The sequence below is a fragment of the Polyodon spathula genome, chromosome 6 (assembly GCF_017654505.1).
Source record: "Polyodon spathula isolate WHYD16114869_AA chromosome 6, ASM1765450v1, whole genome shotgun sequence".
NCBI lineage: Eukaryota > Metazoa > Chordata > Actinopteri > Acipenseriformes > Polyodontidae > Polyodon > Polyodon spathula.
Window position 1 is genome coordinate 47,328,754 of NC_054539.1, and position 14,307 is coordinate 47,343,060.

General features: G+C 36.9%; 1 protein-coding gene across 5 annotated transcripts in view; it reads left to right on the top strand.

The window, feature by feature from the left end:
• LOC121317249 (SERTA domain-containing protein 2-like) overlaps window positions 1–12,292 on the top strand; it is a 39,119-nt gene extending 26,827 nt beyond the window's left edge. The window contains exons 1-4 of one of the 5 annotated variants that reach the window (XR_005950492.1): window positions 1,539–1,765; window positions 8,043–8,225; window positions 9,082–9,251; window positions 9,687–9,756. Coding sequence is in view for 4 of the 5 variants with exons in the window: in XM_041252967.1 (XP_041108901.1) it covers window positions 11,200–12,243 (1,044 nt within the window). In the remaining variant the exon portion in view is untranslated. Of the gene's footprint in view, window positions 1–1,538; window positions 1,766–8,042; window positions 8,226–9,081; window positions 9,252–9,686; window positions 9,757–11,195 lie in introns of those variants that run through there. The other 4 variants (XM_041252964.1, XM_041252966.1, XM_041252963.1 and 1 more) reach the window with 4 other exon arrangements.
• Window positions 12,293–14,307: the final 2,015 nt, after the last annotated feature.

The window sequence follows — 14,307 nt, forward strand, 5'->3', positions numbered from 1 at the left end:
TAGCATCTGGACGGCTGCTGTGCTGTTGCACTCGGCGCTGTTTCAGTAGAACTACCTGCTTAACTGGCTCTCACTGGTGAGTGAAATCTGTCTGTCCAGGATCAAATATCTCCTAGTGATGACAAGCCACCAGATTGTTTTTAGGCCTCTGTAAGAGGAAGTTCAAGGCAGGAACAGATGCAGTTGTTCAATGCAGTACGCAGCTGAGGCTTGTGCAAGGAGGTGTTTTACTGACGTGTGTTTTTAAATGATGCAGTACCCTCATGTTGCACTTTTTATTTATTTATTTTTTTAACATGTATATATTTTGTACTTGCCTATGATCAATATGCTAAAACTTGAAGCTATTTCCTGTAAAGTATAAAGATATGACAATAAATGGTATTTGTAACCTGCAGGTTGTTGCAAAAGTATGCATCTTATTCAGGCAGGATTCAGAGTTAAACAGTTAAACATTGAACACTTGATTTGGTATTTTGATGTTTATAAATAAGGGTCAAATTAACGTTTGGGGAGGGGGACCCACAATAAGGTCCTGCACCAGGGACCATCTTCCTCTTCCTCTTCCTCCACCAGTGCATGAGGGATCTCTTGTTTCCTGTACAGTGTACAGGTCCCTTTTAATTTGGATATAATGAATCCTTATTACAAAAACACCTCTTATATTAACACTGTATTTTCTGGTACCTGAGCACTTTGTATTGGACAGTCTTTATAAATCTATATATTTTACTGCACTTTGTAGATTTTTTTTTTTCTACACAGCTGAAGAGGGGGTTTTGTCCAAAACGTCCTGAATTAAATATTTTTTTAAATTGTGTAAACCTTTTGTACACTGCAGTTACAGCTCCTTTCGTGTGTGTGTGTGTGTGTGTGTGTGTTTGTTTTGGGGACAAAAACTACTCTAAACCCCTTGCAACTCCAAGGTAACAAATGTGTTTTAAAATACCAGTTATTATCCAGTTCCTCAGCATGCTCAAAAGCCATTTAAAGAATGTTTAACAAGTTGGAATGAATTTGATGACCGGTTTCAAGTTGTTGAATAACTTAAATGCTTGTCATATTTGCGGTTAGAGCAGTGTTTTTGCTCTGTTGTGCAGAAGCAGAGAGAATTGCCTCTTGGCTTGCTGTTGCTGGACATTGTGTTTTGTTTTTGTTTTTTTTTTAATACTGGCTCAGTTTATACTGTCCATAGTGTTTTATTTTATTTGGTAAACCTGCTTTTCAACATACAGCGTTGCTTGCAGCAGCAGCAGATTTATAGTCCTGTGTGGTCCCTTGGGACAAAAGCACATGGAACTAACATGAGAGACCGGGAGCACAGCTTGAGTTCTGCTTCTGACTGGCTGCTTAGCCCGAATAGGGGCATGTGAAGCCTGGCTTGCTCTCTTGCAGTCGCTGGTGCTCCAGCTGCCAAGTGTGAAAGGAGAGAGAGAGAGGGATGGAGATAGAGATAGAGGGTGGGGGAAAGTGAGGGGCGGACCTAGCTTGTTGAAGCCCCGCTCAGTAAGCAATTCCGCGCAGGAGCTTTTATTTACGTCATTCTTTCACGAGCAACCCTGAGAGTTTGAGCAGCAGCTCTCGGTTTCAATCTGTGTTGAGGGTTTTTTTTTTTTTTTTTTTTTTTTTTTCCTCACGCCATTGTGTAGTCCGTGCTGTACATGAAGAGTAGTCGATGCAACTTGCACCGACATATGGAGCCGGCGCTGTTTTTCAAAGTGTGACCCTAATGCTTTATTCTAATTCTCAGGAGGAACTTCATGTGGTAAGTTCAAGTCATCGTCAAAAAAGTGTACTCTTTGCATTTGTTAATTAGAATACGATGTGTTTTGCCTGTCATTATTTTAAACGGGATGTTACATGTTTATTTTGCTGTTGTCAAAATCGCAAAACGAAATGCAACACAGGCTTCTCTTAACACTTTCATGTTCGGGTCATCAGTCGGTAGCACTGTATTGACGTGTATTTGTCTTCCTTTTTGGATACGGACAGTTGTGTAGCACAGAACAAAGCTGGTTTGAGTGCTTACAGTACATTGCTAGAAGGTTTTGTTTGCATATTGTGATCATTTTAATGGGACACAATTATTCGGAACATGTCTTAATTACCAGAGTTTTTTTTTCTGAAAAATGTTTACATAAGATCTGCCAAGTCGCCGTTAAAAAGCTGCATCTAGGTCAGTAATGTGGAGGGTTTGACCTCCAGTCCACTCTCCTCATTGACTTTATTTTATTTTTTATTTTTTTAAATCTCGTTTCAATTCTTTCTTTGTAAAGTCAGCGACACCACTCGTTTTAAATGTGTGCATGTAGCCTAGCGGAGTGTACACGTTGAACTTGGAAGTGTCTAAGGAATTTGTTTGGCCTGTGAAATTCTTGGTGGCAGCTGAGTTTGGCTTTAAAATTACAACAACGTTATTAACTTGAAACGGGAGACGGCGTTTAAATAAGTACAGTTTTGCAAATTGCTTTTTTTTTTTTTTCAAATATTGTACAAATATATTAAACATATAAATGTAGTAATGCATCGTGATGTTCTTTATATATGCACACTGTACAGTATTATGTAATGCATGTATTTTAATAATACAACAAGAATGAAACAATACCGTATACGAAGTTCTGTAGCTCTTAAATACAGAATTGACGTGTAGCTCTTAATGTACCATATAGTGCAGTAATCAAGTTACGGTGTCTTATTGTTTGTCTTCAGAAAGTTGGGTTTTGAAAGTAATCTCAAGTGTAGCCTTGCAGCAATGTTCGTTCTCAATGCACGTTTTGGCTGTGCAGTCGCCATTGTAGACTGGTTTTCAGGTTATGTGTTGTAAAGTCTAATTTTCAGTTTATTGCATTGTGGTGGTTGCTCATCGTGCTTTGAATCCTCCAGTGTGACCAGAAATCCAACTATTGTCTTTCTATTTGAAACCCTCCTCAGCTGTTTATAAATAAATAAATAAATAAAATAACGCAGGCAAGCACAACCCCACTGTTGGAAATTATACAACAAGCTGATATTTTTAAATGTAAGTATAACTGCAAGGAATTGTACAGTTTTAACAAGCAAAACAAAGAATGGTTATATAAGAATGTTTAACCTATTTTAAAGTGCCGCTATGAGCCCAGACAACTAAGGATCATTGCGCAATTTGCAGCAATTTTCCATTCTGAAGAAGGTCTGTAAACTGAAGTCGTTTTCTGTGTTTTCCCTAGCTGTGCTGGGCTTAAACGAGATCCTATTGTACAGTAATTGCTGTACAGGATTGGGATGTGTGAACTGTGCAGTACTTTCATATTGAAATGAGTGTTCAACAGTTTGTTCCAGAACACCCATCTTGGATTTTCACAGCACAAACTGCTACCTATGTCTTTGCTGTTCAAATCATATTTTGAAGAGCATCTTCAATGCAGTTCTTTTGTTTTGAAATGCTATTTGTATTGTTTTTTCTTTGGGCTCTGCTTAAAGTTTTCATGAGACATCTGGGCTAGGCTGGCTTTTGAAATAAAGTAATACAAATTGCACACAGATCCATATTCCTTCTGTAAGAGGCAGCATCAGCTTCAAAAAGTAGACCGAGATATCTGGTGACCTAATTTTAAAGACCTTCCTGGCACTTTTTTTGGAAATGTATGTCTCTGAGTGTGGTGAATAAGCTTTTGGCAGCAAATCTCTGTCAGGAACAGGAGGCTGCGATTACATAGTGCAAAGAGCACATACTGTATAAATTATTGAGATCAAGGTCCATTCTGAACCAAGACTGGCAAAGCATTGTAGATTAAAACCTACAATGTGGCAGATCTCCTCCTGTATGCAGTTATATTTATATTATATTTCTAAAGCATTTTCCTGTGTTGTCTGTCAGTTTTGTACAGTTTGATGTTCACAGTGAGGTTTTGCGTGCCCTTCCCTGATTTTCGAAGCCAGTCATGTCTTCACTGAAGGCAGTACACATGTGCACACACACACACACACACACACACACACACACTTGCTTTTTTTGGATTACTTAATGCATATTATTGTATTTAAGGACTGTGTCCATAACCAGGACATTTAAAACAACGCATTAACGTCATTGTTTAAATATTCATTTAGTATGTTATACATACGCTCAAGTCTGGCATGGTGTTCTTCATGTAAAAACAGAAATTATCATAATAAACAAAAAAATGTGTGTGTGTGTGTGTGTGTGTGTGTATATATATATATATATATATATATATATATATATATATATATATATATATATATATATATATATATATATATATATATATATATATATATATATATAGATATATATATATGTGTGTGTGTGTGTGTGTGTATATATATATATATAAAAAATCATAATATATATACTATATATACATAGAATATATATATATTATATATATAATAACATATATAAATACTATATATATAGTCAGACTTTTTTGTGTGGTGTATATATATGTTTTTTTTATATAAGTTCTAAAAGGATACACCCATGTTTTACTTCCTTAATTGAGTGAGAGTGTTTTTTTTTTTTTATTCCTTGAATTGAGAGAGAGAGAGAGAGAGAGAGAGAGAGAGAGAGAGAGAGAGAGAGAGAGAGAGAGAGAGAGAGAGAGAGAGAGAGAGAGAGAGAGAGAGAGAGAGAGAGAGAGAGAGAGAGAGAGAGAGAGAGAGAGAGAGAGAGAGAGAGAGAGAGAGAGAACTGTGCTTGTGTTGGAGGCAGCCTGGCTTCATAGTGTAGCTGCCACAAAGCAGGTCTGACAAGTTTTAAATGTCTGCAGGCCAGGACCACTTCCTTGCAAGAGAAGTGCTGGTGATTGCCAGTGATTTGCTGAGAACAAGTTTTCTGTTGTCCTGCTTGTTTGCTTGCTTTCTGTGATGTATGTGCAGCTTTCCAAGCACTCATTTACCCATTCCATTTTAAATCGTTTTTGCAATTAAATGAGAGGTTAAGTTTTTCTTTACATTCCTTTGGTAGCACAGTGGAAAAATATTCTATAATGTCGTTAATTTAGAAAAGAAAATATTTATTGCTACAGGTTGAATACGGACACCTCCAAAAATATTTCATCAAAGGCAATGGATTATTTATCCAATAGTATTGTTTAACACAAACTGATAGGCTATTTATTGACTTGTAGTGTTTTTAATAGGAACTGGTTTATTTATTTATTTATTTATTTATTTTGGCTTGTTTATGAATTTATAGTATTTCAATAAGGTTTAACACTTTTTTGAATTTTATAAGCACCCATCCTACAGTATTTCTAGACGTCAGTGTCCGGATCCAGAGCTGGCATTGTGATGGCTTTGGTCTTTTTTTTTTCTTTTCTGTTTTTGTTGCTGCACTGTACTGTGAACACAACTGTCCCCGAACTGGCTCGCACAGAGATACGTTGTTAGCAACACTCCCAGTGTCGGTGTTTACAATATTATCAAGCAAAAACCCTAAATGGCTACTTCATTAGAATTGTGGTGTAACACTCTTTATATTAAGGAATATGTGAGGCAGTTGTGTTTTATTTCTATATTAATTTATTATCTGACAATGTACATTATTTGCAGTAGAATACAAGAAATGTACTGTATCAAGAGTAGTAGCTTTAAATGTTGTTTTTCAGCCAGTTTGGTCATTTGTAAGTATCACAGCATATATGTGTACGGCTGCATCTGTGATATTTGGGTTTTGTGCAGTTGTATTCTGCTATTGAACAACTAATCTGCAGTATTCTTGCAAACCTGTAACAGCTTAACATTACTTGGCAGCGTTAGGTTTCAGTACATTATTTTTAGACTGCAAATTTAGGCAAGTCTTGCAGGTGACGCTGAAGAGAAAACATTCCATAGCCAAGATAATGTCTAACTTAATCTATAACTGGTTGTAAAGAACTTGTTCTTTTACAGTTTTTTTCAGTGAGGTTAAACATATTTGCTTTCTCATTTTCATGTTTAATTATATTTGTATATACAGTAGCACTGGTGATGTTGTCCAAACTAGTCTAACAGTTTTTTGGTCTTTTCAGTTTCAACAACTTATTTGCGGTTACATTACTGTTCTGACTTACTGTAGTTTCTTGTATTTTGCTGTATTTTACTGCATTGCCTCACTTTGCCTTTGAGGCCATTTAATGAACATAAGCCATTTGCCCCTTTTGCCTTTTTAATTATACTTCAAAGTATGGGTCCATAAAGAGGAAGATGTTCTTTGACATGCCTCCCCCCCCCCCCCCCCCCCATATGCTTCATTGACTTAATCATGCATGCTAAGCCCCCATTTCTTTCAATGGATAATGCTGCTGTTTATTTGTAAAATAACTTATTTTGCAATTGGCCTGAAGCTGAAATGAAAACAGTGTGGGTGTTGTGTTGATAGTTTTAATGAGGTGTGTCTGACGATTCATAAACACTGGAACCTTGCTGCACCCTCAGGACCTCAAATACTACAGTACAGTATGCAACAAGCCAGAGAGAGTGAGGGCTAGGCACGTGGATGGAAAGAGTAGTATTGGATTACAGTGTAATATCCCTGTCTCTCTCTCCCTTTCTCTCTGCTCTCTTGCTCACTACTGTCAACTTGCCCTAACTGTGTTGCCTGCAACAAAGAATGTTTCGACTAATCTCTTATAAAGACCAATTTACAGTACACAACTAGCAAGGATGGTTATCCATTTGTATTTAAGACATTGTTTTAAAGCTTGATTTAAATATTGTACATCAGTTTTGTTCAGTAAAACTTTGTTTTTATGCGGCTGCATAAATGTATAATTGTTGGCAGTCTTGTCCTTGGAAGTAAATGAGATAGCAAGAAACAATAGAATCCCTTTAATTGTTTGCAGTGTTGAACTGGCAGGTAATATTATGTGGTGTTATACAGTAGCTATGGAATTACATTTCATATTTGTTTAATTCTTTTTTTATTATTATTATTTAGAAATTTCCAGTAGCTTTTGACAATCCAGAAACACAGATAAATTTACAGAGACGTAGAAAAGTGAATAACTGCAGATTTGTTTGCTGTTTTTGTCTGCATAATACACTAGGAGGTGTGACCCTGCTTCTTGACAAAGGTCCCAGTTTGCGTGTCTATAAAACCTTTCCTCTATCGTGCTGCAAAATCCTCACCAATGCTAATTCAAAGAGGTTATAGAAAAAGAGCGCAAACTGATGGAATGTTTTCACTGGCTAAAGTTGAGATTCTGGTTACGGAATCAATTTAGGTCAGCACTGCTCTGAACATTAGCTGTACCGCAACTGACCTGCACAGCATTACAAGATGTGCAGCAGTATACTCCTGTGAAGAGACTTCTCAGAGAGATGTACAGTATGTACTAATAGTGCATTTCGTTTTGGTGTTGGGTTTGGGTGATGTGGACTCGGTCTAAATTGTAACACAACTTACTTGGTAAAGCCTTTGTTATTGTAATTTTAAAATAAAACCTACTTACAATACTACACTATTTGGAGGTGAAAAAAGTACTCAATGATATGGTCCTACATAACCTAGGGGGTGCATGAATGGTACTTTGAACATTTAAAGCATTTCCAAAGAGAGGGGGGGGGGTACTCCACTTACACAAGATATAAATTCGGAAGCAGCCAAGTGTCAGCCCAGCTCTGGGACACACTTATTACACTAACCACTCCCAACTTATTTTCCAGTCTTTAGACATCGGCAGCCAATCGCTGCCTGACTGCCCTGCTGAGTAAAAAAGCAGGGCATGAATCTACAGGGTGAGACTACAGAGGCATTTGGTTCCTCTGAGGCATGCCCTGTAGTAAACTCACTTCACTCCGCACACGGACAGAGGGAGAGACTCCAGCTGCTCCTGAGGGATAATCCCCACCCCCACCCCCCTTTTTGATGTTTTTGTTCTGTTTCAACCCCTTATGCTTTTTTTTTTTTTTTTTTTTTTTTTTTTTTTTTTTTTTTTTTTTTTTTTTACACACTGGGCTCTTTCAGTAAGTTTTGTTTTTATGTGGTCTTTACACAACTATTGCAGTACTGTACAGTAGTTGTAGTAGGGTTTTTACTTCCCTTATTTCTGTAGGTGAATTCCCAGCTGACTTGTTTGTCATGGCAACAGCTAGAGAGAGTCTACTGCCTGGCAATCATACTTCCTGAGAACTGTTTGCTGAGAATTGAAATTGAGGCTTGACAATCGGCAGGAACAACGATCAGATTGCAAACTCAATACTAGTGTTTGATGGAACCAGTGAAAAGCCAAGAAACGGTAAATATTTTTGAAGTTGGGAAAAGGAGCAATGGGAAACCTCCAGTGACATAGGACAGCTTTTGAGAAGCTACTGCTCATGGGCTTTTTACTCTTACTAAATCTTGAGAGACAAAAGCAGCTTCATAGCATTAGCTGTTCAATGAGAGGACTAATACTTTTTTAAACAAAAAAAAAGTATATTTTGCTTTTGCAATTGATTGGGCGAGTTTCTCTCTAGTTTAATATAACTCTTATGTTTTTAGTAATGTTATAGTTATTATTTTTTATATTCATGTAATTTCTGTGGTAGTAATAGATAAATCAATTTTAAAATGTATTTATTTTTATTTGTGTCACATTACAAGTTGCAGTACTGCTGACTTTGATTAATTCATTAAAAAAAAAAAACCTGCATAGAAAGACTTTGATGGTCCCTTTAGTGGTTTTTGAGGCAGTTTTCGCTTAGCGTAGAACTGTACAGGTATTACAGTAATTGTATAGATAACATAGAAGTAGAAGGGTAATGAGAGTTGCAGATAGATGTGTAATGTTTACATTTGGAAAATGACTGTACACAAACACACACTAAAACATTTTTTCTTTTACGTATTGAATATTTAAAAAAAAGTTTATTTTAAAAAGAAATGCATAATATACATGCTTGTTTTATAAAGCTGAGAGTTGTGTGATTGCAGTACCTCTGGGCAGGTTCTTCACTGCAAATCCTTTTCTAGGGAAGGTACACTTGTCTCGACATGCCTGGGTGCTCGTGGTTAGAAAGCAGGGAAGGCGAGCTGCAGTCAGTAGTCAGCGACACTCCTACATGTTAACTCTTATATATAGACGTGTTGTTTGTTTTGTTTTTTTTTTACAGGAAGTTTTGAGTCATTTAGCTCTGTAGATTTCCTGGAAATCATTGTCAAAAACAAAGTCAACTGAAACTTGTACGTGCATTTTAAGAAGAATGCCCTCAAGACTATCTTCACTTTTTGTATATAATAGCAGTTAGCTATACAATCTGACCTTGTATCTCCATTTCAGAAGGTAAGACAATACTTTGGGATTGCTAATTTAATGTTAATGTTATTTGAATATACAGTAGTATTAACAGGATTCAATTGGTTTAAAAGGGTCTGATTTTGAATATGAAGTACATAGGTATTCTGGAGTTTAGGGTGTTTGAGAGATTGGATTAGATTTGAGGTTACTTTTATTTAAATTTTTATGTCATGTTTTACATATATCTAGAGAACCAATAGTGATGAAACGTGATAAGGACAGGTATTCTTTAAAGGCATCTGTCTCAAACATACATTTGTACATTGTTATTATATATGATATTTTCCTATTAATGTAATTATTTAATTGAGTATACATTTCTTCTGATGTCTGTATGTTCTAATGTATTAATTGGTCTGTATACCTGTCTCTCTTTTTTTTTTTTTTTAATTGAACACCTGACTCTTTTTAAATACCCAGGTGTTCCTAACCTGTTCAGCACAGCACTGAAGATGGTCAAACGACCAAAATGTTTGCACTTGCACTCAGCACTTTATTTGTTTATTTGCTTGTTCTTTGGTCAAATAAAAAATGTTTTTTTGCTTACTTTGATTGTGTAGTGGTTTCCTTGTCTTACTATTTTTTTGTTTGTTTTTTATGTTGGCGAAATATGTCTCCACTTTAACATAAAAAATCTAAAATTACAAGTAATGTTTAAAAATGTTGCCCCATAGTGTTACAAAGAAACACTAAAGATTACAAACTGTTGAGCTGCCATTTGTTTTCTTTTAACATTTTCTGATTTACATAAATTTAATCATTTAATTAGGGCTTCTGTTTTTCATTTTTTATCAATTTCATTTTTTGGTGCTTATTTTTAGCTATTTTTGAGTTTTATGTAAATAGTTTCAGTTCGGGCTTTCATTTTTGATATGCAATTATTGCGTTCGATTATTTTCCAAAATTCATAGGCATTTTTGTTCCTGTCAATATTAACTTGGCAGTACTTGCACACTTCAACTGTACCTTCTTTCCTTGTCTACTAGAACAAAGTCCTTATGGTCACGGGCATATTTTTCTTTACATTTTGCCACAATTTGCAGTTCTGTTTTAAATTCTAAGAGCGTGTAAGTACTGTTGAACTGTAATATAGCTTTAAATTACACGAGGAAGAACAACCCTCTGCTTCAAGTAATTGTTTTAAATCTTGCACGCGTGTTACAATCCTCCAATTGAAATGTAGGAATGTGCTGCTACTCAGTAGTTGGGGTGGGTTTAAAGTATTCAGTACAAATCAATACGAGATAAGACAGGAAGGAAAGACCTTGCCTAACTACTGAAGGTTTTTTTTTGTAGGTTACTGTAGTTAGTTTTTTTCACTGGGAAAGGGGGGAGAAATCAGAAGCCCTAATGGTGGGGAATGTACTATATGAACTAGGGGAAGAGGTATAGTCTCCATTTTGGTGAAATTAATGAAACTGGCATGTTATAAAGAATGAGAAGAGATGTCTGCACCCTTAGGGTCCAGCACTCCTGCAAAGCCTCCTTTTACCTACTGCAGCAACATTTAGAGTAGAATTCATTGAGCGAGCTTCATTACAGTAGATACACTGGGTTTAAAATAGATCTGTGTGTAGTGTGCATATTCATGCTTTGGTATAGTGACCTACACTAGAGGGCTTGTAATTCTAAAATCATGTTGCGAGTCCATTCCCAGTTACAGTTCGACTCAGAAATTTAAAATGTAGTTTATTTACTGGCAAGAAAACACAATTTGGCAGGCAATTGAAAGTGAACAAAATACATGTCTTTTCCTATTGAGTTCCAATGTAGTATTCCTCAGTTCAAGATCAACTCTGCACTTATTCTTATGAACAGCCAATACTGCAAAGTGTGACAAGCCTATGCAGTTCCATCAAAGTAAAACACTGCCTACTGTTTCTGATCTAAAAATGTAACCATCCTTGCTTGTGTATTGTTCTCTTGCAGATATATGTTGGGTAAAGGGGCAAAGCGGAAGCTTGACGAGTATGAAGACGGGCTGGAAGGCAAAGCGGCGCGAACGTCGGCGGGGGGCGGCCCCTCAAAGGTGTCCTACACCCTGCAGCGGCAGACCGTCTTCAACATCTCCCTCATGAAGCTGTACAACCAGCGGGCGCTGACGGAGCCCAGCCTGCAGAAGCGGGTGCTCATCAACAACATGCTGCGACGCATCCAGGAGGAGCTGAAACAGGAGGGCAGCCTGCGGCCCATGTTCTTCGCCGCCTCCCAGCCGCAAGACAGCCCCCTTGACGAGGGCTACCGGGAGGTGCAGCCAGCCTTCAGCATCCTGTCAGCCCAGCCGGCCCAGCTCTCTGCTTTAATAAGCACTACACCACTAGAGTCCTGCCTCACCCCTGCCTCTCTCCTCGAGGATGATGATGCTACTTCTTTTTGCACTTTGCCTACCCCTACAAGTCTGACTCCCCACCCCCAGCATGATGGGCCTCCCAAGCCACCTCCACCACCCCCCCCACTGGTGGCTATTAAAGACAGTTTTTCCTCAGCCTTGGATGAAATAGAGGAGCTTTGTCCAACATCTACCTCCCCTGAGACCACAGCAGTGACAGCGACAGCTCCCCGAACACCACTGCCGTCGCCACCACCTGTATTGGTCTCTAAAGACCTTGAGACCAAGGTCTGTAGCCAAAAGTTTGAGGGACTGGTCACGCAGCAGGAGAGCAAAACATCAGCAGCCACTGAATCCAGGCTAATAGACTCGACGTCTCCCAGTAACTTTGAGATTACTACTTCCACTGGTTTCCTTACAGACCTTGCCCTGGATGACATCCTGTTTGCTGATATTGACACCTCTATGTACGATTTTGACCCATGCACGACCACTGCGGGGACCACCTCCAAAATAGCCCCTGTAACCGCAGACGATCTCCTCAAAACCTTATCTCCTTATAACAATCAACCAGTCACGCCAAGTCAGCCTTTCAAAATGGACCTCGCAGAACTGGACCACATAATGGAAGTTCTTGTTGGCTCTTGATCAGAAAAAAACTAATATTCAAGAAACCTTTACTTTTGTATTTTGTATAGTTTTTTATATATATATATATATATATATATATATATATATATATATATATATATATATATATATATATATATATATATGGTGATAACACCCAGTACAACACTGTGCATGCTTCCTTCATCTGTGTATGACCACTTTGTAAATTCTGGTTCTGTGTAATTTTTATTTTCCATTTTAAATCTTCATTGCAAGACATGTCTACTTGTAGAAAACACAATAATTCCCACAAACAGTTATGTTCTGGTGCAAAGAATGGACTTTAAAATGCTAAGCACAAAGCATATACTGTACAGAGAAAGTCTGAATTGCAAGTGCATTTCTGTTGGTTTGGTTTTCAATCATGTATATTATGAGAGAATTCATATTTAGAGATTTCGTTTTTGGTTTTTGTGTTTTCTTACCCGGATATTTTTAAGAAGACCCATTTTGATTTATCAGATCTGTGCCTATCAGCATTATGTAACTGACCTGTCCCATTACACAGCTGTTTAAAAACTGCTGCCCAAATTTATTTTCTATTTTTGTACAAATTCTGCAATTGATGGTACTGTTTTCTAAAAGAGGGGGAAAAAAAGGTTTCTACACAAAGTTGCTATTTTGACAGGACGTGCTCAGAGACATCCTGCGTACTTCAAACATACAAGAACAACTTGTACTTTTATACAAATATTATGGCGTTTTTATATGTGAATAATGCAAGTACTGGATCAAAGAGTCTGCAATAATTTACTGGATGTAAATACATGTGCTTTAGGGAAGGTGAAGGTATGTCAGTAAAGGGTTCACACATTAATCCATTGTGAACTACAACTGCAGCATTCAAGTTTGTGTATTACTAAACTGGCAATACATTTTTCTTGCTAACCACTCACTGTGACAAACTAATCTAGATAAGAGAGAAATCAGAAAACCTAAGATTCAGTACCCAGAGCCACTAAATGAAGGCTTAAATTATGTATTTGTTTCAAATGCATTGTATTGATTGGCTAATATTTTTTTTCATATGTTATTTGTGTATTAATATATTCGAGTACCCGCTAAAGACATTTTGTGCTTTAAAATTAGAAAGTAAATGGTTGTTTTCTTTTTAAAGCCTGAAAACGTGTTTACCTACATTAAGTTTTCAATTGAAGATGCAGACAGTGACTGAAAAAAAAAAATAAAATGCATGCAAACACATCATGTGGTTGCGGCAGTGAAACGATTTGAATCATTTAAAGAATGTTCCTACTCCTGATTGGTGTTACCTTTTAATACAAAAAAATATTGTAACGTTTAAGTGGTCTTCATTCTACAGCTGTACAATATAGACTTGATTGACTATCTTAATGTGGGCAGACAACTCATTTGTTCTTCCAGTGTCATCCAACCTAAGCTTTCTTAAAGCACACAATTCTCTGTGTTTAAACGCTGTTTTAAAACAAAAGTACAGTATGTCTAAATAGGTTGTCCGTGAATCCCATTTCTCACGTGAAGAAAATAGCAGCTGATGGACTATGTAACCTGACATCACTCCTGAATCCAGAGCCAGTACCGTGTCATCACTTAGCATATGTAATATGACTGGTCACTTGTTTAAGTAATTCTAACTGCTTTACAATTTCAAAACACTTGATATTAATTTTATTTTACCTGCAGTATACAGGTTTCTATGCATGTTTTCCCCTGAATCTACTACTTTTCTTCGCAAAAGCCTAATTGTACCAAAAGCATATTTTAATGCATTGCCTTGTATGTTTTTATTTAAGTATAGAAACTATTGCAATGTACCGTGGCTGTTGCCAAATTTACTATGGCATTGTAGCTTTTTAATGGTACTTTTTTTTTTTATCTGTCTTTGTGCGGGGTTACAACTTATGTTGTTGACAATGCATATGGCTTATTTTAGTAATAACTTTTATCATTTTGAATTTTTTTAATGTATTATGTTTTACGCCATCCCTTTTTTTATTTTTTCCCCTGCTCTCTCCTTGTCAGGGATCCGTTTTTGGGTCTTATTTTATGGCAAACTGGCAT